The sequence below is a fragment of the Protopterus annectens genome, chromosome 13.part0 (assembly GCF_019279795.1).
Source record: "Protopterus annectens isolate FY-2018-M chromosome 13.part0, PAN1.0, whole genome shotgun sequence".
Taxonomy (NCBI): domain Eukaryota; kingdom Metazoa; phylum Chordata; order Ceratodontiformes; family Protopteridae; genus Protopterus; species Protopterus annectens.
This window is the reverse complement of record NC_056747.1, coordinates 1,059,632,730-1,059,658,835: the sequence shown is the minus strand read 5'-3', so window position 1 is coordinate 1,059,658,835 and position 26,106 is coordinate 1,059,632,730. Positions and strand designations below refer to the sequence as shown.

Below are 26,106 nucleotides of genomic sequence, written 5' to 3'. Positions count from 1 at the left end.
ACCATATTTTATATTTACGTGGGTTATGTTGATTTCATAGGTTTTATAGGAGATTATTAGAAATCTTGGAAAGTGAGAGGATGCCTGAGGAATGGAGAAAAAGTGTTTTGGTACCGATTTTTAAGAATAAGGGTGATGTGCAGAGCTGTAGTAACTACAGAGGGATTAAACTGATCAGTCACAGCATGAAGTTATGGGAAAGAGTAGTGGAAGCTAGGTTAAGAAGGAAGGTGATGATTAGTGATCAGCAGTATGGTTTCATGCCAGGAAAGGGCACTACAGATGACATGTTTGCTCTGAGAGTGTTGATGGAGAAGTACAGAGAACGACAAAAGGAGTTGCATTGTATCTTTGTGGATTTATAGAAAGCATATGACAGGGTGCCTAGAGAGGAGTTGTGGTATTGTATGAGGAAGTCGGGAGTGTCAGAGAAGTATGTAAGAGTGGTATAGGATATGTACGAGGGTAGTGTGACAGCAGTGAGGTCTGCAGTGGGAGTGATGGATGCGTTTAAGGTGGAGGTGGGATTACATCAAGGATCAGCTCTGAGCCCTTTCTTATTTGCAATGGTGATGGACAGGTTGACAGACGAGATCAGACAGGAGTCCCCGTGGACTATGATGTTTGCAGATGACATTGTGATCTGTAGTGAGAGTAGGGAACATGTGGAAGAGACCCTGGAGAGGTGGAGATATGCTCTAGAGAGAAGAGGAATGAAGGTCAGCAGGACTAAGACTTGAATGTATGTGTGTGAATGAGAGGGAGGATAGAGGAATGGTGAGGATGCAGGGAGTAGAGGTGGCGAAGGTGGATGAGTTTAAGTACTTGGGATCAACAGTTCAGAGTAATGGTGAGTGTGGAAGAGAGGTGAAGAAGAGAGTACAGGCAGGATGGAGTGGGTGGAGAAGAGTGTCAGGAGTGGTTTGTGACAGACGAGTACCAGTAAGAGTGAAAGGGAAGGTCTACAAGAGGGTAGTGAGACCAGCTATGTTATATGGGTTGGAGACAGTGGCATTGACAAAAAGGCAGGAGTCACAGCTTGACATGACAGAGTTGAAGATGTTAAGATTTGCAGTGGGTGTGATGAGGAACGACAGGATTAGGCATAAGTATATTAGAGGCTCAGCCCAGGTCGGAAAGTTTGAAGACAAAGCCAGAGAGGCAAGATTAAGTTGGTTTGGACATGTGCTGAGAAGGGATGCAGAGTATGTTGGGAAAAAGATGCTAAGGATGAAGCTGTTAGGTAACAGGAAAAGAGGAAGGCCTAAGATAAGGTTTATGGATGTGGTGAGAGAGGACATGCAGGTGGTTGGTGTGACAGAGCAAGATGCAGAGGACAGGAAGAAATGGAAACAGTTGATCTGCTGTGGCAACCCCTAACGGGAGCAGCCGAAAGAAGAAGAACAAGATTAGGCTAACGGCTCAAGAACCCTTATAAGCATAGCCATTTATTTTACCCGGATTTTACCCAATTTTCTATGCCTAGAATAAAGATAACAAGGGTTGGCAACCGGGGTTTTGACTACTTTACAGACTGCCTCTGTCCATTAGGGACATGGGTGCCACCTCAGTTGGCAACCGGGGTTTTGAGTACTTTACAGACTGACTCTGTCCATTAGAGACATGGGTGCCACCTCAGGAGTGAATTTGCAATGTCCCATCCATTGGTCCAGATTGCACTTGAAGATGGCCAAGGAAGGGCTCTGTTTCATATGAATAGGAAGTCTATTCCAGAGGAGGGGCAATCTCTGGGACACATATCTGTCCAGCTCTGGCATACTCTATACATGTCAGAGATCAGATTTAGATCTTTGGAACAAGTAAACCTCATGCAGTTAGTTTTGCAAATGTGCAACATTTCCATCAAAGCTGGGTCAGGGACTGCCTTGTAGGTCAGGAACAGATCAGCCCTCAGTAATTGACAGGAAACTGAATACAGTGATAGGGCTTTTAATTGGTCTGCATATGACATGTTGGTTATACCCTGTATGTTTTTTTTTTTTTTTTTTTTGTGAGAAACCTTTGACGATGCTCCAACTGTTGCAGGTGCCTCTGTCTGATGAGGGCTAAGTACAACAGTATTATGACATCCTTAGATCTGGATGCTAGGCCCTTGTGTATAAGCTGTACCACAGATGATTTCCTCACCACCATGGACACATGGTGGTCAAAGTTCAGCTTACTGTCTATCTGTGTAGCCAGATCTCTTGCCACTGGGTCCACTCTTAGGGGAGTTCATAGGTTCTTAGGTAAGTACTAGGCTAACTGCCCTTGGGGGCCATTTTAAGTCTAACCACTTTCCCATCAATAGTGAGAATCAAAACCTGTACCCTGTACCCTGTGTCTGTGAGGTAAATACCTTAAGCATTATGCCAGTCCCTCCTAAAAAAGTGGAGTGTGCTGCATTTGAACCCTGCCTCACATCTGTTTTGGCCATGAACTTACTGCACTTACGCCTGGTGCCACATGGAAAGCTAGATGAAAGAGTGGCCCATTCTCATACTGGAAGTCAAACCTGGACCTTGTGGGTAAAAAACAGGAATCCTAACTGCTATCAATGTTACAATTTGCAAAGATATTTAACTTCCCAAAGGGTATTATTATATCACTCTTCGCATTTAGTTTGAGACCATGGCTGTGACACCAATCATTAATCTGCATCAGACCTTTCTGTAGGATAGCAACATCATTTGGGGAGTCAGTGACTGGCATCAACTTGCAGTCATCAGCAAACTTGGTTAGCCAAAGGCCATCTCCATTTGCCTTGACATCTGAGAAGTATATCCTAAACAGGAAGGGGCCCGGGCCAGAGCCCTGTGGTACTCCACTGGTGTCTGGCCTCCTGCTGGGTGTGAATTCCCCCACTCTAACGTGTCCTACTATCCATCTGGTGATGTAGAGGTCTACTCCCAGTTTTGTGAGTTTATCTATAATACCCAAGTGGGGTACTGTGTCATATGTCTTGGCCTGGACAGGGTAGGAAGTATGCACTATCTTACCCTCATCCAATACCCTATTGACTTTCTTAAAGAAGTCCACCAGATTGAGCAGGCAGGACCTGACCTTGATGAAGTTGAACTGAGTTGGGTCCAGAGTCTGGAGATATGTCATTGTTAATCAGGTCCATGATTATCCTTTTCATAGCTGTGTGTATGAGGCTAGTCAAACTTATGGGTCAGTAGGTTCCTTGGTTAGTTGATGGTCCCCCCTTGTCCAGAGGGATGACTGTTGCTGTCCTCCACTCCATTGGGAAAAAGGCTGTCTGGAGATAATAACAATCTGATTGAGTCTGCTAGGTCATATTTCAAGCTATTTAATAGGTACCATGGGAGTACATTAGGGCACACTGATGCCATGTTTGTAGCCTTAGAAAGTGCAATGATGACCTGTTCTTTTGTAAAAACAAACAGAGGAATGGTAGGAGGTATTTCATGAGGAGTGAGCAGAGGTGATGAAGGGGTGAAATCTGCACTGAATTTATCAATCAACAGGTTTGCTATTTCTTCTGGATTTCTGGCTAACCATACGTAGTGCCACCTACAGCCAACTCAGTACATTGTTGAGTGTTCCCCTTAAGATTTTGGACATAACTGAAAAATGCTTTGTGGTTATCCTTTGCTTGGGAGGCTGGTTAATTTTGGGAGCCCTTTAAAATGGCTAAAGCTGCAACAGAAAACTAACTATTCTGTTGAATACACATGCATGTCTGCAAATGAGAATGATGCCTTTTTTAATGCAATTTTGCAGCTGCTGACCTACTGAAACTCTCTCGGGATGATGTAATTCAGATCTGTGGACCAGCAGATGGAATAAGGCTCTTCAACGCACTCAAATCTAGGTAAGGCTATATAAAACAGTTCTTCTAAATACAGTTCTCTACTAATTTGTGTGGTTTTCAGTAATTCTATATATTGTTAGGCAGGTAGGTAAAGCAATAGACAGATATATACATATATATATATATATATATATATATATATATATATATACACACACACACACACACACGCACACGCACACGTGGGAAAAAAGTCTGTTCCTCATACCTAATGTATTAATGAATGTATACAGATAAACAGAGAGAGAGAAAGAGAGACAGTGTATATATATATATATATATATATATATATATATATATATATATATATATGCATATATATATATATATATATATATATATATATATATATATATATATATATATATATATATATATATATATATTATATATGCAGAGAGACAGAGAGAAATGTGTGTGTGTTTATATACATATTAGGTATGAGGTACAGGCTTTTTTCCCACTTGCAGTAAACCAGAAGTTAGTAAGTGTGGTACAGATGACTGCAAACTGGGCACCATAATCGACTCTCCAGCTGACACAAGCATCCTCCAAAAGAGCCTCATAGAAACAGTCAACTGGTGCCAGAGCCATGGCCTCAAGCTAAATGCCAAAAAGTGTATAGTCATACCCTTTGGCAAAAACAAAGTGCCCACAAATTACCACATAGGTGGTAATCCATTAAGTACAGAAGAAGTAATTAGGGACCTGGGGACCCAAGTTGATAGCAATCTCTCATTTGACAACCACGTGGCCAAAGTGGTTAGAAAAACATTTTATATAGCCCACCTAATCATGAAGGGATTCACATCTAGATCAGGGGAGGTCATCGTGCCTCTTTACTCATCCCTCATCAGGCCCATAATTGAGTACAAAGCCCCTTTTGGGATGTACCTTACCAGACACCTGCAGCAACTGGAAAGACCCCAAAAGTACCTCACCAAGAGGATCAAAGGGCTCAGACAGATGCCATATGCTGCCCGGTTAAAGAAACTAAAGCTCTACTCAGTGGCATACCGCCTGTTCAGAGGCGATCTGTGCCTGACGTATAAAGCCATGTCCAACCCGGAATTAATGGACATGCTGCAACTCAGAAAATCCAAATCCCATCGAGCTACACGCTCGAGGGACTTGAACCTCAGCACTGAAATAAATAGGACATGCTGGAGGGACAGATTCATAACCCAGAGACTCCCTTCACTCTGGAATAAAATCCCAGTCCAGGTTAGGCAGAGTCCCTCATTGACTCTCTGCAAGAGGAATCTTGATGAGTGGATGGGAGATCGTAGGTTTACCCCGGGTATCACTTCTGTGTCACTGTTAGACAGAGGCACAGTATACTAACCTCGAAAAAGGGCATAGCAAAATAAATTTAAAATGGGTGGCGAAAGCCAAACACATTCTGGCTAGGCTTATAAATGCCCTAGGGCAGATAGCCTAGTATGAACCTATGAACCTATGAACCTATATACATGTGGTACTAATTATAAGTGTAGACGATTGAAATATCCCTGTTTTCAAGCAAATGGGAGAGTTCCGAGTCTTATCTCACTCTGTATTGTTAAAAAGTTGTCCGTTAGCTATGGGAGGTAATGTTAGCTCTTGAGCTGTGACTTATTGGTTTCATACTATATGCAAAGAGAATACAGCTGCAGAGGGGCATGATCACAGCCAGAATCTGAAGCCAAGATGGCTAACATGACAAACAGAAATAATGCAAATAAACACTCAAAGGATGGCAAGTCAGAGAAGCTGCATTGTACCAGTAATTCCCATTCCCCAAGGATAGAGGAAGTTACCTCTTTGGAGCAAGCATCATAGCACTGTGATGTGACATTCTGCTGCAGCACACACTCCACATCTGTATTTCTATTACCAGATAAAAACATAAGAAAGATAATGAACAGGAAAAACTAAAAGTATCTAATAACCTTATGTTCATTAAAGAATTGTAAGTGTAGCTGCTTTCCTAACTAAAATCTTTTTGTTGAACATATTACAATAAGCGCAACATAAATTTCATGTCCTTGGACTACACAAAAGAAGTACCACAAGTGAAAATACTTAGGGGGTGACAACCACAGTTGCAGCTGTTCATCATACTTAGGTTCATAGGTTGGTACTAGGCTATCGGCCCTAGGGCCTATACAAGCCTAGCCATAACAATTCCCTGGATATTTCTTCCCACAATATTTACTTCCCTGGACCCCAGTCTAGCAGGGCAACTGACGTGATCCCTGGGGTGAATTTCCTATCTCCCACCCAATTGTCAAGGTTCCTTTTGAAGAGGGCCAAGGAGGCACTCTGCTTGACATGTATCGGCAGTCTATTCCAGAGTATGGGGAGTCTCTGGGTCAGGAACCTATCACTCCAGCATGTTTTGTTCATTGTGATGACAAGGTTTAGATCCCTGGAGCATGTGGCTCTGAGGGATTGGGATTTCTTTAAGTGGAGCATGTCCAACAGCTAAGGGTTTAACATGGCCTTGTATGTTAAGCAGAGATCGCCTCTGAGTAGACGATATGCCACAGAGTATAGCTGGAGTTTTTTTAGACAGTCAGCATTGGGCATCTGCTTTAGGCCTGTGATTATTTTAGTGAGGTATTTCTGCGGCCTTTCCAGCTGTTGCAGATGTCTTGTGAGGTACATACCAAATGGAGCATTGTACTCTATAATGGGTCTAATGAGGGATGAGTACAGTGGGACAATGACCTCCTTTTTTCTGGATGAAAAGCCCTTAATGATGAGGTGTGCCACATAGAAGGATTTCCTGATTGTTGTGGTGATGTGGTTATCGAAGGTGAGACCACTGTCCACCTGAGTCCCTAAGTCTCTCATCACACTTTCAGTGTTTAGTGTACTGCCACCTATGTGTTAATTCATGGGTATATGTTTTTTACCAAAGGGGATAACTATACATTTCTTGGCATTAAGCTTGAGCCCATGGCTCTGGCATCAAGCATCTGTTTCTGTAAGGCCCTTTTGTAGAATATCCACATCATTTGGAGATTCAATAATGGCTCCCAGTTTGCAGTCATCTGCAAACTTTGTTAACCAGAGTCCCTTAGTGTTGGCCTGTACCTCAGAGAAGTAGATGCCAAACAAGAGTGCTCCCAGGACTGAACCCTGAGGTACTCCACTTGTCGCTTGTCTGGAGCTGGATTTGGAGTTGGCTACTTTTACAGTCCAGGTTCTGTCAGTAAGCCAGTTGGCAACCCATCGAGTGACATAGGGATTTATGCCCATCTCAGTAAGTTTATCTATGATTCCAGAGTGGGGGATGGTGTCGAAGGCCTTGGTGAGGTCCAGATAGGCTGCGTGGACCGCCTTACCCTCATCCACAGCTCTGGAGACTGATTCAAGGAAGTCAATCATGTTCATGTGACAAGATTGGCCTTTCACAAACCCAAACTGGTTGGGGTCCATTGTTTGAAGATTGCCAATGTCTTTGTTTATAAGTTTCATGATAATGCGTTCCATGCCCTTGCAGATCAGGCTCGTCAGACTGATGGGATGGTAGGTCCCATGATCTAAGGTGGATCTTCCCCTTGTGGCGAGGGATAACTGTAGCTGTGCTAAACTCAGTGGGCACAAAGCCTGAGATGAGGCTATGATTAAACATGACACTTAGGTGAGATGTCAGTTCATTTTGTAGTTCATGTAGTACACAGCGCGGGATGTCACCTGGTCCCATGGATGCTGTATTCTTAGCTTTGGAGAGTGCGGTTTCTACCTGTGCAGTCGTGATTACCAGAATTTGGCAATCTTTTGGTATTGAGATGGGCCCTTTAGTGGGTAAGAGGGCGGGGTGAAGTTGGCACTAACTCTATCTGCCAGGATATTGGCAATATCCTTGGGATCAGTATATTTAATAACAAAAAAGAACCAGAACTTGAGCTCCAAGAAGCAACCAGAATAACACAGAACCACACGAGTTTACCTAGGTTTCGTCTTTAATCCAACTTCATCAGAACAATAAATGAATAAAATGAAAATCCTTATATACACCTTAAAAATGACATCATCACCAATCATAAAAAAGTTAACACCCATCAATACAAATTGAAATTGAAATTTGAAATAGGAATTTAAGAAGACAGTATGCAGCAGAAGGAAACATAATCAAAATGCTAACTACATCATATTACAAACGCCTTTATATGCAAGTACCAGTAAAATATGGCTGTGATTGCTTTTTGAATCTGTTATTATTACTGACAATATTAAGAATGTAAGTAAAATGATTATGAAAACATAATTGAGACAATTATGTCATAATAGGAAATAAAATGGATATAAAAATGAAAATGAAAATAAAAATGAAATTGAGAATAAAAATAAAAATAAAAGTAAAAATGAAGAATAATGAATGAAAATAATGAGTAGAATGAAGAATGACATGAAAATAATAATCAGAATAAAAATGTTCAGAATAAAAATGTTCAGAGGTTGAATGTATCTGATGCTATACTACCCCGTTATATTCTTTAACTTTAAAATGGGCATAATAGAAATGCAGTCATTAATCCCTGGGGCTTCCTGTGCATTAGTTAACAACTGCCATCTCATCTCCGCTATATCTAAATGTATATCCAATTTCCTACCTAATTTATCCAATACTATCTGTTCTAAAACACTAAACATAAATCTATGTCCACTATTGCTCTCAATGTGTCTATACAATGCATTAGTCGTTTTCCCTAGTCTTATATCTGATTGATGTTCAATAATGCGATCCCTTAATGCCCTGCAAGTTTTACCTATATAAAAAGCAGGGCATTGTATACATGTTGCCGCATAGACTACATTTGTTGAATAACAATCGATATGTGTTTCTATTTTAACATTCATTCCAGCCAATGTAAATTTGGCTCCTGTGGGTTTGATTAAATGACATACACTGCATCTACCACACCTATAATTGCCCTTATTTCTACCACTAGATGTTAGTGTGTTTTCACCTTTCTCTAATAGTTGTTTCAATGACACCCCTTTCCTGTACACACACTTTGGTGCTCCTCCTAACTTACGACTAACTGCTTGATCTATTCTAAGCATTTTCCAATTATTGACCACAATTTCAGCAATATATGGGGCGTCAAAAGAGAAAGTAGTTATAAAATACAACACTTCTTCACATTCAGTATTTTTGTCGTTCCCCACATTCTCAAGACTAATCTCACGCCTAGTTACTGTGGAAGATCTACTACTATGTTGTACTAAGCCCTGCTTGTTGTTTAATAGGGCCCAATAAATTCCCCTGTTCCTTTTTGATTTTACCTCATTAACCACACTGTCACATAATTCCAGTGGGTATCCTCTCCTAATAAACATAGATTTAATTAATTCAAGTTCCTTCATAAAGTCATCCTCCAAAGTTGTCATTCTTGCAGCCCTGACCATCTGCCCTTTTATTATTGCCTTTTTCTGGTGTTCAGGGTGGTTGCTTGTATAACTCAAATATGAGTTGGAGAACGTACTTTTTCTATGTATAGTGGATACTAAGGTTAAGTCTACTGGATTCAGGACCAGATGTACATCCAAATAATCAATTTCTGTCCTGCTCATGTTATAAGTAAACTTTAGAAAACCTACCGATCCATTGATAAATTCAATGAATTCCAAAAAGCTATCACTTCCCCCTTCCCACAAGATAAACAGATCATCTAGGAAGTGCGTATAAAAAGTTATATTAGGCATGAATTTACTAGTAAATAGAAATTCCTGTTCCCAGAACGCCATTACGTAATTGGCGTATACGGGGGCACACGCTGCCCCCATAGCTACACCAGTTTTTTGCTTGTAGTAAACCCCATCGAAATAAATGAAATTGTTAGTTAACACTGTTTCCATAAGTACCACCATCAGGTTAATTCTATCCTGGTCAAATAATCGAGTCTTTAACAGTTCCTTTTCCAACCATTCTAATCCTGTGTCAGTAGGAATCACAGAAAATAAATTTACTACATCTATGGTTACCATAACGGTGTCCTTCTTGAATTTAACACTATTCAGTTTTTCCAGAAAAGACCAAGAATCCTTAGTAATATAACTAAAAACTTTTAGACCTTTTTGTAGTTCAGCATCCAAGAATTTACTTATAAAATAAGTCTTACAGCGTTTCCCATCGACTATTGGCCTAAAGGACAAGTTATTCAGTCCCTTGTGAATCTTTGGAACGCCAAATATCCTGCTAGCGACCGGATAGTCGTTGGCTAAGTATCTAAACTCATCCTCATTAATATGCCCCTGCCATAAAAGATCCTCAATAATCAGGGAGACACTTTTAAAAGCCAGATTTAACTCATTTAAACTAACCACTTCATATGTATCCGTGGCTAGTATCAATTTAATACAACTGATATAGTCCCCCCTATCCATCAATACCAATCCGTTACCTTTATCAGGTTTCATTGTTCTTAATGAAGGGTCATTAATTAAATTGCCCAATAATTTACGCTCATTGTTAGTCAAATTGTCATTTAAGTTAAATATTTGTCTAGATTGGGAGTTTCTTGCCCACCTATAATGTTCCCTAATGTCCCATTCACATATTTTCTCATATGCATTGGTTACCTTGTTGACCGGAGGCATATACCTACTTGGCTTTTTCAATGCCAGACCACTCTGGTCATATTCCCTCCCAAACTGAATTCTTAAATTCATCTTTCTTACCAAGAGCTTTAAGTCAACCAGTGTATTAATTAGGCTCCCACGAGCTAATGGGACGAATGTCAGGCCTTTTGCCAATAAATCAGCATGCTGCTCACTGATGGTTGTAGTGGAGTAATTATAAATTTTGAAATCTTGAAAAGTGTTGACTATAATGACAGGGTTGCTAGGCCCATTAGGCGTACCTAAGGCAGGATTTTCTGGTAACAGTTGAACTAAATCTTCAATGGCACAATCTACAGTATTTTCACTTGTGTCATATAAAGATATATCATTAACTCGCTCATTTATAGATTCATCAATTACTACACCTATACATGCTTCCCCAAAAAAGGTAGGGAATGTATGCAAGCTCATATTACTAAGGGAAATATTCTCTCCACCCGTACTGCGCAAGTCATTAACACATGTACTATCTGAATCAAAACTCATTATGACCTGTTCGTGTTCACATTGCTCCAAAATTCGAGCACAAGCACTAAAGGGGGATACAGCAGGCCCATTATCAGTTACTATATCAGCATAATTAATTAATGTTTGTACCCCCATGGCATCCATGCTGCCCCCACCTAACTGCCCATATCCTACATCATCATCACTCATGTCGTCAAAAAATATATCAAAATTAACAGCAAACGAGTCAGAAAAAACATCATCATGTGTACTTAAAGAAAACTTGCGTATACCTGGAGTACAAGTATCACAATGACAACCCACTCCATTATTGACATTATTCCTTGAGTTAGTTTCAACGTGGGCTGGATGCCCGAGTATATCATAAGCATTTTGGTTAAGCGAATGTTCACACATGTTATTAATAGTCGTTGTATGGGTATCCGAAACTTCAGTAGCCCCTGGATGAGAATGTGTTATAAAAAATCCACTGTCCCCTCCATATTCAGCAACCGCTAGTACACCCCGTGGGCTTAACCCTGTAGGTTGATCTATATAAATGCTACCGTGAATATCAGCAGCATTACAACACTATTTATTATTTACATAGACATCTCTGCTAAAAGCGCGACTTGGGCTTGACTCACTGCTTGCATTAATCGATGTAACTGACGCTAGGGAAATCAACGGTGGCTCACTTATGTCGTTGCAAACACCATTCGATAAATTAGTGCAAAATCTAGCATCTTTTGGATAAGAAGTCAGACTATTTACCTTGCCAAGTACATTCACGTTATAGTCAACACTTATGCCATCTTCCTGGGCAACAAATGGTAACTGTGCGCTAGACGCGCTAAAATCGAATGGTGTCACTTGTACCGAAGTACACAATGTTTGCTCGCAACTGCCTTTGGTTACATCACCGGGCAATATAACACAAGGATTAGTTACATTGGGATTAGTTAGCTTAGAATTAAAAGTCAAACTGTTCTCTTTAGTCAATTTGAATTTTATCACCAATTTGACCAGGGCTTGCCAATGTCCTCATCTTTTTCTGGCTGCGGCTTTGATGCGAACGCATTGACTAAAGAGAACAGTTTGACTTTTAATTCTAAGCTAACTAATCCCAATGTAACTAATCCTTGTGTTATATTGCCCGGTGATGTAACCAAAGGCAGTTGCGAGCAAACATTGTGTACTTCGGTACAAGTGACACCATTCGATTTTAGCGCGTCTAGCGCACAGTTACCATTTGTTGCCCAGGAAGATGGCGTAAGTGTTGACTATGACGTGAATGTACTTGGCAAGGTAAATAGTCTGACTTCTTATCCAAAAGATACTAGATTTTGCACTAATTTATCGAATGGTGTTTGCAACGACATAAGTGAGCCACCGTTGATTTCCCCAGCGTCAGTTACATCGATTGATGCAAGTAGTGAGTCAAGCCTAAGTCGCACTTTCAGCAGAAATGTTTTTGTTAACAATAAACAGTTTTGTAATGTTGCTGACACTAACGGTAGCACTTATATAGATCAACCCACAGGGTTAAGCCCATGGGGTGCACTAGCGGTTGCTGAATATGGAGGGGACAGTGAATTTTTTATAACACATTTTCATCCACGAGCTACTGAAGTTTTGGATACCCATACAATGACTATTAATAACACGGTTGAACATTCGCTCAACCAAAATGCTTATGATATTCTCGGACATCCAGTCCACGTTGAAATTAATTCAAGGAATATTGTCAATGATGGAGTGGGTTGTCATTGTGAAATTTGTACTCCAGGTATATGCAAGTTTTCTTTAAGTACACATGATGATGTTTTTTCTGACTTGTTTGCTGTCAATTTTGATATATTTTTTGAGGACATGAGTGATGATGATGTAGGATATGGGCAGTTAGGTAGGGACAGCATGGATGCCATGGGGGTACAAACATTAATCAATTATGCTGATATAGTTAATATTAATAGGCCTGCTGTATCACCTTGCAGTGCTGGTGCTCGAACTTTGGAGCAATGTGAACATGAACAGGTCATAATGAGTTTTGATTCAGATAGTACATGTGTTAATGACTTCAGGCATGGGAGGAGAGAATATTTCCCTTAGTAATATGAGCTTGCATACATTCCCTACTTTTTTTGGGGAAGTAGGTATAGGTGTAGGAATTGATGAATCTATAAATGAGCGAGTTAATGATATATCTTTATATGACACAAGTGAAAATATTGTAGATTGTGCCATTGAAGATTTAGTTCAAGTGTTACAAGAAAATCCTACCTTAGGTACGCCTAATGGGCCTAGTAACCCTGTCATTATAGTTAATACTTTTCAGGATTTTAAAATTTATAATTATTCCACTACAACCATCAGTGAGCAGCATGCTGATTTATTGGCAAAAGGCCTGACATTCGTCCCATTAGCTCGTGGGAGCCTAATTAACACACTGGTTGACTTAAAGCTTTTGGTAAGAAAGATGAATTTAAGAATCCAGTTTGGTGAGGGGGAATATGACCAGAGTGGTCTGTCATTGAAAAAGCCAAGTAGATATATGCCTCCGGTCAACAAGGTAACCAATGCATATGAGAAAATATGTGAATGGGACATTAGGGAGCATTACAGGTGGGCAAGAAGCTCACAATCTAGACAAATATTTAACTTAAATGACAATTTGACTAACAATGAGCGTAAATTATTGGGCAATTTAATTAATGACCCTTCATTAAGAACAATGAAACCTGATAAAGGTAACGGATTGGTATTGATGGATAGGGGGGACTATACCAGTTGCATCAAATGGATACTAGCCACGGATACATATGAAGTGGTTAGTTTAAATGAGTTAAATCTGGCTTTTAAAAGTGTCTCCCTGATTATTGAGGATCTTTTATGGCAGGGGCATATTAATGAGGATGAGTTTAGATACTTAGCCAACGACTATCCGGTCGCTAGCAGGATATTTGGCGTTCCAAAGATTCACAAGGGACTGAATAACTTGTCCTTTAGGCCAATAGTCGATGGGAAACGCTGTAAGACTTATTTTATAAGTAAATTCTTGGATGCTGAACTACAAAAAGGTCTAAAAGTTTTTAGTTATATTACTAAGGATTCTTGGTCTTTTTTGGAAAAACTGAATAGTGTTAAATTCAAGAAGGACACCGTTATGGCAACCATAGATGTAGTAAATCTATTTTCTGTGATTCCTACAGACACAGGATTAGAATGGTTGGAAAAGGAATTGTTAAAGACTCGATTATTTGACCAGGATAGAATTAACCTGATGGTGGTACTTATGGAAACAGTGTTAACTAACAATTTCATTTATTTTGATGGGGTTTACTATAAGCAAAAAACTGGTGTAGCTATGGGGGCAGCGTGTGCCCCCGTGATAATTACGTAATGGCGTTCTGGGAACAGGAATTTCTATTTACTAGTAAATTCATGCCCAATATAACTTTTTATACGCGCTTCCTAGATGATCTGTTTATCTTGTGGGAAAGGGGAAGTGATACCTTTTTGGAATTCATTGAATTCATCAATGAATCGGTAGGTTTTCTAAAGTTTACTCATAACATGAGCAGGACAGAAATTGATTATTTGGATGTACATCTGGTCCTGAATCCAGTAGACTTAACCTTAGTATCCACTATACATAGAAAAAGTACATTCTCCAACTCATATTTGAGTTATACAAGCAACCACCCTGAACACCAGAAAGGCAATAATAAAGGACAGATGGTCAGGGCTGCAAGAATGACAACTTTGGAGGATGACTTTATGAAGGAACTCGAATTAATTAAATCTATGTTCATTAGGAGAGGATACCCACTGGAATTATGTGACAGTGTGGTTTTCGGATACCCATACAACGACTATTAATAACATGTGTGAACATTCGCTTAACCAAAATGCTTATGATATTCTCGGGCATCCAGCCCACGTTGAAACTAACTCAAGGAATAATGTCAATGATGGAGTGGGTTGTCATTGTGAAACTTGTACTCCAGGTATATGCAAGTTTTCTTTAAGTACACATGATGATGTTTTTTCTGACTTGTTTGCTGTTAATTTTGATATATTTTTTGAGGACATGAGTGATGATGATGTAGGATATGGGCAGTTAGGTAGGGACAGCATGGATGCCATGGGGGTACAAACATTAATCAATTATGCTGATATAGTAACTGATAATGGGCCTGCTGTATCACCTTGCAGTGCTGGTGCTCGAACTTTGGAGCAATGTGAACATGAACAGGTCATAATGAGTTTTGATTCAGATAGTACATGTGTTAATGAGTTGCGTAGTATGGGAGGAGAGAATATTTCCCTTAGTAATATGAGCTTGCATACATTCCCTACTTTTTTTGGGGAAGTAGGTATAGGTGTAGGAATTGATGAATCTATAAATGAGCGAGTTAATGATATATCTTTATATGACACAAGTGAAAATACTGTAGATTGTGCCATTGAAGATTTAGTTCAACTGTTACCAGAAAATCCTGCCTTAGGTACGCCTAATGGGCCTAGCAACCCTGTCATTATAGTCAACACTTTTCAAGATTTCAAAATTTATAATTACTCCACTACAACCATCAGTGAGCAGCATGCTGATTTATTGGCAAAAGGCCTGACATTCGTCCCATTAGCTCGTGGGAGCCTAATTAATACACTGGTTGACTTAAAGCTTTTGGTAAGAAAGATGAATTTAAGAATCCAGTTTGGGGAGGGGGAATATGACCAGAGTGGTCTGGCATTGAAAAAGCCAAGTAGGTATATGCCTCCGGTCAACAAGGTAACCAATGCATATGAGAAAATATGTGAATGGGACATTAGGGAGTATTATAGGTGGGCAAGAAGCTCCCAATCTAGACAAACATTCAACTTAAATGATAATTTGACTAACAACGAGCGTAAATTATTGGACAATTTAATTAATGACCCTTCATTAAGAACAATGAAACCTGATAAGGGTAACGGATTGGTATTGATGGATAGGGGGGACTATATCAGTTGTATTAAATTGATACTAGCCACGGATACATATGAAGTGGTTAGTTTGAATGAGTTAAATCTGGCTTTTAGAAGTGTCTCCCTGACTATTGAGGATCTTTTATGGCAGGGGCATATTAATGAGGATGAGTTTAGATACTTAGCCAACGACTATCCGGTCGCTAGTAGGATATTTGGTGTTCCAAAGATTCACAAGGGACTGAATAACCTGTCCTTTAGACCAATAGTCGATGGGAAACGTTGTAAGACTTATTTTATAAGTAAATTTTTGGATGTTGAACTACAAAAAGGTTTAAAAGTTTTTAGTTATATTACTAAGGATTCTTGGTCTTTTTTGGAAAAACTGAATAGTGTTAAATTCAAGAAGGACACCGTTATGGTAACCATAGATGTAGTAAATCTATTTTCTGTGATTCCTACAGACACAGGATTAGAATGGTTGGAAAAGGAATTGTTAAAGACTCGATTATTTGACCAGGATAGAATTAACCTGATGGTGGTACTTATGGAAACAGTGTTAACTAACAATTTCATTTATTTTGATGGGGTTTACTATAAGCAAAAAACTGGTGTAGCTATGGGGGCAGCGTGTGCCCCCGTATACGCCAATTACGTAATGGCGTTCTGGGAACAGGAATTTCTATTTACTAGTAAATTCATGCCCAATATAACTTTTTATACGCGCTTCCTAGATGATCTGTTTATCTTGTGGGAAGGGGGAAGTGATACCTTTTTGGAATTCATTGAATTCATCAATGAATCGGTAGGTTTTCTAAAGTTTACTCATAACATGAGCAGGACAGAAATTGATTATTTGGATGTACATCTGGTCCTGAATCCAGTAGACTTAACCTTAGTATCCACTATACATAGAAAAAGTACGTTCTCCAACTCATATTTGAGTTACACAAGCAACCACCCTGACCACCAGAAAAAGGCAATAATAAAAGGACAGATGGTCAGGGCTGCAAGAATGACAACTTTGGAGGATGACTTTATGAAGGAACTCGAATTAATTAAATCTATGTTCATTAGGAGAGGATACCCACTGGAATTATGTGACAGTGTGGCTAATGAGGTAAAATCAAAAAGGAAAAGTGGAATTTATTGGGCCCTATTAAACAACAAGCAAGGCTTAGTACAACATTGTAGTAGATCTTCCACAGTAACTAGGCGTGAGATCAGTCTTGAAAATGTGGGGAACGACAAAAATACTGAATGTGAAAAAGTGTTGTATTTTATAACTACTTTTTCTTTTGACGCCCCATATATTGCTGAAATTGTGGTCAATAATTGGAAAATGCTTAGAATAGATCAAGCAGTCAGTCGTAAGTTAGGAGGAGCACCCAAGTGTGTGTACAGGAAAGGGGTGTCATTGAAACAACTATTAGAGAAAGGTGAAAACACACTAACACCTAGTGGTAGAAATAAGGGCAATTATAGGTGTGGTAGATGCAGTGTATGTCATTTAATCAAACCCACAGGAGCCAAATTTACATTGGCTGGAATGAATGTTAAAATAGAAACACATATCGATTGTTATTCAACAAATGTAGTCTATGCGGCAACATGTATACAATGCCCTGCTTTTTATATAGGTAAAACTTGCAGGGCATTAAGGGATCGCATTATTGAACATCAATCAGATATAAGACTAGGGAAAACGACTAATGCATTGTATAGACACATTGAGAGCAATAGTGGACATAGATTTATGTTTAGTGTTTTAGAACAGATAGTATTGGATAAATTAGGTAGGAAATTGGATATACATTTAGATATAGCGGAGATGAGATGGCAGTTGTTAACTAATGCACAGGAAGCCCCAGGGATTAATGACTGCATTTCTATTATGCCCATTTTAAAGTTAAAGAATATAATGGGGTAGTATAGCATCAGATACATTTTTACTCTGAACATTTTTATTCTGAACATTTTTATTCTGATTATTATTCTCATGTCATTCTTCATTCTACTCATTATTTTCATTCATTATTCTTCATTTTTACTTTTATTTTTATTTTTATTCTCAATTTCATTTTCATTTTTATTTTCATTTTTATATCCATTTTTATTTCCTATTATGACATAATTGTCTCAATTATGTTTTCATAATCATTTTTACTTACATTCTCAATACTGTCAGTAACAATAACTGATTTAAAAAGCAATCACAGCCATGTTTCACTGGTACTTGCATATAAAGGCGTTTGTAATATGATGTAGTTAGCATTTTGATTATGTTTCCTTCTGCTGCATACTGTCTTCTTAAATTCCTATTTCAAATTTCAATTTCAATTTGTATTGATGGGTGTTAACTTTTTTATGATTGGTGATGATGTCATTTTTAAGGTGTATATAAGGAATTTCATTTTATTCATTTATTGTTCTGATGAAGTTGGATTAAAGACGAAACCTAGGTAAACTCGTGTGGTTCTGTGTTATTCTGGTTGCTTCTTGGAGCTCAAGTTCTGGTTCTTTTTTGTTATTGGTCTGGTGTGAGCTTTATCAGTATGATCAGTATATTTAATGTCATTCTGTTGTATCTCAGAGCAGATCTGAGCATTGCCATTTAGATTCTTGACATAACTATAGAATGCCTTCTGGTTGTCTTTGGAATCTTTGGCAATTTTATTTTTGCGACTAGCTTTGGAGGATTTTATGAGGGATCTCAGCTTCTTACTGAGGCTGGTGAGGGAGTTTTTTGCATCCTGGGATTTTCCTTTTTTCTGCAACAGTTCCTTCCTTCTGTTGTAAAGTTTGTTTATGGCAGGGGACCCCCAGATCGACTTCCTTTTTTGCAGGAGAGCGTCGTGGTTCTATTTGGGATGGCACGATTCATGCATGAGTGGATGTGCTCATACAGTGCCTTAGTTTAGGATTCGGCAGTCGAACTTTCAGCTCCCGTCTGCATGGGTGTCATGAAGTTTGTCACTTCTGACTTGAGTAGCATGAAGTTGGCTTTGGAGAAGTTTTTTACGGAGATTTCCTTACTGGGGGGTAGGAGTGGGATGTGGATGTCAAGGGTGATTAGCTTATGGTCAGACCTGACCAATGAGGGGATGACCACTGGTGTGGACCATCTATCTCCCATGTTGGTAATGACTAGGTCTAGGATATTGGAGCCCCTGGTGGGACAAACAAACCTTTGAAAGGAAGCCTTAGAAGGGTAGTGTCAAAATGCAGCCGTCATCTAGTATAACCAAAAATGTACAAATCAGGACCTCATAAGTAGAAGGCTCACCTAGCATGCTGGTCAGCTGGAGAACCACAGCTAAGATAAGTCTATAGTGTTGCCTTCATTAGTTATACTACCACACTTTGTTATTCTGCACAAGCCTACAAAGTCTTTAGAAAATGAAAGAAAAAAGGGAGGTAATGGACACAGTGAAACATATGTTCTACCTTTCCATGATCAAATATAATATGAATTTCTTAAAACAATCAACAACCCTTTATAGGAAATAAGGAAATGGTAAGCAACCCTGAGGAAACAGGACCTTCCAAAAGAAAATGGCAGGATGACAAGGAGAGGGAAAGAGGCCAACAAAGCTTCAGCCACCCAAGGAACCAGCTGTGATTTCCTCTAGCCCACCTCCTCCTCGACACCCCCAATCTGAATCTGAAGGCTAATACCCACTTGTAAAACGGTTGGGTGCTTCTCTGGAGGAATGGAAGGCATAATCTGCAGAGAAACTGCTACTAGGTATCATTTTAAAGAGATATCACCTACAGTAAGTCCAAATCTCTATCCAAAGGAATACCAAGGATTGTAACAGGACAAGAACACCTCATTTTGACAACAAATGCCATAGATACCATAGAAACAGTGCCCAGGAATCAAGAAGGAAAAGGCTTTTATTCAAGGCCGTTCTTAATTCCAAGAAAATCTGGACCAATGGAGGCCCATTCTGGATATGTCCAAACTAACAAGCTTCTGTCAGTGCCAAAGTTCAAATTTTTAACCCTCCAGACTTCTACCCTTCTACTGTCACATCCCAAAGCAGGCATGGTAACTAATTATGGGTCTGAAGGATGCCGACTGCACATCCCTATTCACACAGTAGAGAGGTGCTTCTTTAGATTCCTGTCAGGAGATGCCACTTCCAATTTACCACCTTTCCCTTTGGATTAGCCACCACACCAAGAGTTTTCATCAAGTGTTATATCCAGTGATTGTTCATTGCAGAACAAGAGGGATACACATTTAGCCATACCTGGAAAATTGCTTCAGGAAATAACCCAAGAAGCTGTGCAAATAGCCATCTCATTTGTACAACATTGCCTGCAGAAGTTAGGCTTCACACTGAACCTGCAAAAATAAAATCTAACGCCCTGCCAGAGAACAGTCTTCCTGGGAGAGCTACAGGATACCAATATTTCCAGGGTGATTCTTCCATCATAAAAAAGTACTTTCCTCCACCTCCATCTTTCAGCAAATGGCAGCAAAAACTCACTGGACAGCCAGGCAAGACCTCAGTATAGGGTGACACAGTGGTGCAGTGGTTAATGTTGTTGCCTCACAGCAAGAGGTTCTCCAGTCGATTCTTGGCTGGGGTGTCTTCTGTGCAGAGTTTGCATGTTCTCTCTGCGTTTGCATGGGTTTCCTCTGGGTACTACAGTTTCCTCTCACATTCTAAAGAAATGCATCTGGAGTATTTCTTCCCAGGCCCCCACTGAAAATAGGCTCTGTCCTAGTCAGACTTTTCCGGTCAACAAATGTTAAATAAATACATTAAATTAAATATTAAGACACTTGGCTGCCCCCACTCACAGGCTTGGATACATATGAGAAAAGTCCATTGGTATCTCAGGACTTTTGAACTCAGCTTTCATAGTCATTGACAAACCCTCTCCCAGCCTTATATTGTCCAAAATAAAGGAACTGAGCTAGTGGATCTCCTTCATCAAAGAGAACAGTGGCATGCTTTTCCATCCTCAAGCACTCAATGAGAACCCGACAGCAGGTCCCTCAGATCTGGTATGGGACACACCATCAGGATCTATAAGTGCAGGGCATGTGGCCCAAAACAGAAGACAAGTTCCACATAAATGTGAAAGGAATGTTAGCAGTACAGTACACTGTCTCAACAATGAAGCCCTCATAGGCCCAAGGAACCCTGAGGATAGTTACAGACAACATAACAGTCATGCATTTCAACAGAGAGGTATTCATTCTTACAGTCTGTGCTGGACGGTATTGAATACCTAGGAGATGAAAATAAACTAGGACCAACTCATGTGAAATATCTGTCATGGAAAACTGTAATCCTGGTGACAGCAACTTCAGCCAGTAGGATTTTTTAACTGCAGGTGCTCATATAGTAGGAACCATTCCTGGTCTTCCTCACAGATAGGATCACTGGTCATATTAACTCCTTCTTCGTGGCCAGAGTAATGACAAAGATGGCACTAAACACAATGAATGTAATTCCCAGTCTTTTTTTCCTAAGGTTCAAAACAATGGTGAATGACTCCTGCATTCCTTAGATGTTTACAAGCAGTAAACATGCCACCTAAGCAGAACAAATGCATACAGGAGGACTTAGCATTTTAAAATACACTATCAACAAATAATCACACATGCCATGGGAAACAGTTACCAGGCAACATGATGCTGTATTCCACTAGAGCCTCAACCAGCTTCTCAGCCTTCTTTAAAGGAGTCTTGGCAAAAGGCAGCTTAAAAGCTGCAATGTGATCCACTGTACACACCTTCTCTAACCACTATAGACTAGACTAGCTGTCATGATTGAGGATAGGCCAGTAATCTTGAAAAATATTTTGCCCTTGTCATCCACAGGTGTACCAGCCATACTAAGACTGAGGCTGCAGGCTTTGGGACTCTTCCCTGAAGTTTTGGATACAGAAGTTCTGCTATAAACTTAACATCATTGCAGATGTTCAACTGTAGTCACTGCTGCAGTCCTATGTCCCTCCCTTCATTCCTTCTTTACAAACTTGGATTCTTAAATTGTGGTAGGGAACCCCTTCCTTCTCCTCCCCTCCTTTATTTAGTTATACTCTCCCCTTTTTCAACTAATCCAGAAAGTGTAAGATACTTCTCTGTAATTCACATTTTGTCTAATACAGTATTCCTTTCTCAGGCTTGCAAACTATTTATAGCTATGTTATTCTTTCCAAAGGGTGTAAGAAAGAACAGAAGATGATTGATCATATGTCCATATTTATACTGATGGGGAGGTGTCCAGAGGGCAAGAGATATAAGTCGGCATGGGGGATTAAGACTGGGCTTTTAAATGCTATCCAGTCTTTGGGCTTTGTCTCCAGCAGAGATCCCTCTGAAGTTATGACTACAGCAGTAACTACACTTGAAAGTCTACAACTGTAGTAAGTTGCTAGCTCAGCTATACCTTGCCTTTGGATAAACAGCTAGTATTTAGAACTTCCTCCAATAAATATTCATGATGCTACAGGAAAAAGTAAGACCACTGTATCAGCTAGGTACTCCAGAAATTGTTCCATGCAGCAGTGCCTCTTTTACAAGTGATAGACTTAGAGCAGTTTAAGAGAAGTGTTTCTGATGGCAGATCCCTATTTCTGCCCCATACCCCACCAAGCTGTGACTGGCCCTCTTCCATTGCCTCTTTCTTCCCTCCTCTGGACCTTATAAGTGAGTGAGTATCAGGAACTCTCCCACTTCTGATGGATTTCCATTTCCATGTGATCAGGTAGAACTAGTGAAAATTTTATTTTACAATTATATTATGGGTCCATAGAGAACGCATCTCCAGATGGGTAATACAAGATTTCTTATTTAGTACTGTTACTGATTCCGTGTTAGAGAAAAATATTGTATTTGTCACACCCAAACAAGTTCTCCTATCTACTAGATTTGACAGAAAAATGAACCCTGGGATCTCCACGGCTACTCATGCATCTGATTCAGAGCACAGTGAAAGTGACCTTGTTCTGGGCTGGATTGACTACTAGTGAAAAGTGCTCCCTGTCTAGATCCCAGGCATGTGTCCCCCTTTGCTTTTTGACAGAACCACAGGCACATTTGCTAGTGGCTCTCTACCAAAATATGAGCAGAGAATGGCATTAGTTCCACTTCCCTTTGCAGTCTAATACTGGCATTTGACCTGGGAAAGGGAGTAAACCAGGCACCTGGCAAGAAGACATCAGTCCTACTTTGAAAGTCTGGATAGAATAGATGTCTGCCAGTGGCAGATCTGGAATATGATTGTAGAAGTGCTCTGTCTATGCAAAAAAAAAATATATATATATTTTCTATAACAACCAAGTAGAATTTCTCTTAATCCCTAAGAATGGTTGGATATTCTTGACCTGAGCATGGTCATTGATGCTTTAGTGTGTTCATATATACTGTTTATGTATCAAGTCAAAACGTATAACAGTGATGCTGTAGTGTGTTCATATATACTGTGTATGTATCAAGTCAAAACGTATAACAGTGATGCTGTAGTGTGTTCATATATACTGTGTATATATCAAGTGAAAACATATAACAGTGATGCTGTAGTGTGTTCATATGTACTGTGTCTGTATCAAGTCAAAACATATAACAGTGATGCTGTAGTGTGTTCATATATACTGTGTTTGTATCAAGTCAAAACGTTTAACAGTGATGCTGTAGTGTGTTCATATACACTGTGTCTGTATCAAGTCAAAACGTATAACAGTGATGCTGTAGTGTGTTCATATATACTGAGTCTGTATCAAGTCAAAACGTATAACAGTGATGCTGTAGTGTGTTCATATATGCTGTGTATGTATCAAGTCAAAACATATAACAGTGATGCTGTAGTGGTTTCATATATTCTGTGTATGTATCAAGTCAAAACGTATAACAGTGATGCTGTAGTGTGTTCATATGTACTGTGTATGTATCAAGTCAAAATATATAAGTAACATATTAGTAATCATTAATGCTTGCACAATAATTGTTGCCACTATACAGTGGAGTGCGAGGTGCCTAAATAGCCATCTAGTTACTGCAAAGACAGGATTACTAAAATGAAAGCTACAAGGTAGTTGCAAAGCTCCTCATATGATACCTTGTCATAGTTTTAGCATCATACTGTATTCAAGGCATGTACTTGCACTGTCAGCATTTACATTTTCCACTATATCAACAGGGCTATTCATTCATCTTTTCTGGAATCCTAGCACTGGCAATTTATTCAAACTATGATTTTTAAACAAATTAGTTAATGTTTTTCAGTATACTTGTTTGTATGTCTACACATCTAGTTTTTTTTTTGAGTCTACAGAGTGCTATGAAATGCTGATAAACATACTGGTAAGTCAAATGATGTGACACCTACGTCTATGAAAATTAAGTGTCCAAAGCAAAATTGCATAGCAGAAATGTCCTATGTAAGTTATTCATAAAATACATGAAAACATCCTAAGAAGTGCTATCCAAATTATGCTAAGAATAAAATGAGTAATGTTACTTTTCTTAGGTCTGTACGTCCACGGCTGACGGTGTACATTTCTACAGGATCACAACATAATAAAAGTGAAAGCAGTGAAGAATCAGACAGTGGTGAGTGATTTTTGTTATTGCACAGTTGTCTTTCCACAGACGAGGTATGATCCTAACATTTTTTATTACACTAGGAAAGTCTTTGCACAGATTACCAGTCCTTGACAGAATAAAGAAAAATACTTCATGCATTTCTGTTGTGCAAATCTAGCTTCAAAAGTTAATATATTAAACATTGTACACACAACAAAACTACAAAACTTTGATGTTTTAGCAACATTTTCATCATAAATAAAAAAGACAGCAAAATTAATTAGTATAATTCACCGTTATACATTAAACAATGCTTTACGATAAATTAATCAAGAAAAAATCTTGTTTACTGCCATTTCACTGAACATAACTCATTGAAACAGCACTTGGCCAACAAGCAGATCCCACCCAAAAAAATATTTTTTTCTGTGGAGTAAAATGTACTCACACACCTCCTTATTGGGGGGACCCAGTGGACCATTATAATCATCTTTAAAGTTGCATCTTCATAGAAAAAAGGGCTAGTCCTTTCATGTAATACATCTGTGCAGAAATTAACTTACCATTGTTAGCAGTCAGTGAATTATGTGTGCATCACTGAAGTCTGACTTACCAAGTGAAAATACTTCCAACCAGTGGAAATAACACAGCTATTAACCAAGGGTCAGAGTGTCTTCCTGTATAGGCCTGTGTTTAAGAAAGTCTCCTTTTTATGTAGGAAGCGCATTTTAAAACAGTTACATTAAATATATGCAATGATCTGTATAGGTTTTATTTTTATGTTTTTTTCCTCTTTACTTGAATGAGGAACTTTTCCTTGCAATTTAGGTCTATAGGTTTGCAAGTGGTTAATAGGCTAACAAACCTAAAGAACCTATTTGAGCACATCCATGCTTCAAAAATGTATGCAACGGGTTCTGATAAGTATGAATGGTCAAGAATTTACAGACTTCCTCTTTCTAATAGAGACATAGGTGGCAGACCAGGAAGAAATTTATAAAACCCTACCCACTGACTCAAGTTGCAGGAAGGAACTTTGCTTCACATGAATGGGAAGCCTGTTCCAGAGAAGGGGCAGTCTCAGAGACACAAACCTGTCCCTCTAACATATTTTACTTATGTTGCACATGAGGCTTAGGTCCCCAGATCAGGTATTTCTGATGGGGGTCTACTTTAGAAAGACGAAAATGCAAACTCTCGAATGCTCACATGATCAAATAATCAGAAACTCGAAAGTGGTATTTTGGGATCGCAGTACAGTGAAGATCGGAATATTTGACCTTTCCTCACTGTAGTGCGATCTCAGAGTAGGAATATATATTTAGCGGGGGGTGTGGGGGGCACAGCCCCCCACTATACCAATTTCGAGTTTTTGATTATTCTCTCATGTGAGCGTTCGACAGTTTGCATTTTCGGTTTTATGACACAGACCCTCTGATGGTACTTGTTTTGCAGATGTCAATAGGTCCATAAGGGCTGGATCAGAAGATGCGTTGACAGCTAGGCATAGATTGCCTTTCAGCAGTCTGTAGAATTGCAAGGGTAAGGAGTTGATATACAAGTGAAAATTAAATTTTGATGATGACGATTTCTAACTGTTCAAGTTCCCATGTTTGTAATTATTGAACTTTTTTATATCCTCCATAGAACCTGCCCAATGGCTCCCATACTTGTACCCCAT

The 26,106-nt window shown here is 39.3% G+C and overlaps 1 protein-coding gene across 3 annotated transcripts in view; it reads left to right on the top strand.

The window, feature by feature from the left end:
- The window catches only part of LOC122788117 (transcription factor CP2-like), a 343,940-nt gene that overhangs the window by 274,984 nt on the left and 42,850 nt on the right, over positions 1 to 26,106 (top strand). For all 3 annotated transcript variants that reach the window (XM_044055054.1, XM_044055053.1, XM_044055055.1), the window contains exons 11-12: positions 3,748 to 3,838; positions 24,370 to 24,452. In XM_044055054.1, the coding sequence (XP_043910989.1) occupies positions 3,748 to 3,838; positions 24,370 to 24,452 (174 nt within the window). The remainder of the gene's footprint in view (positions 1 to 3,747; positions 3,839 to 24,369; positions 24,453 to 26,106) is intronic.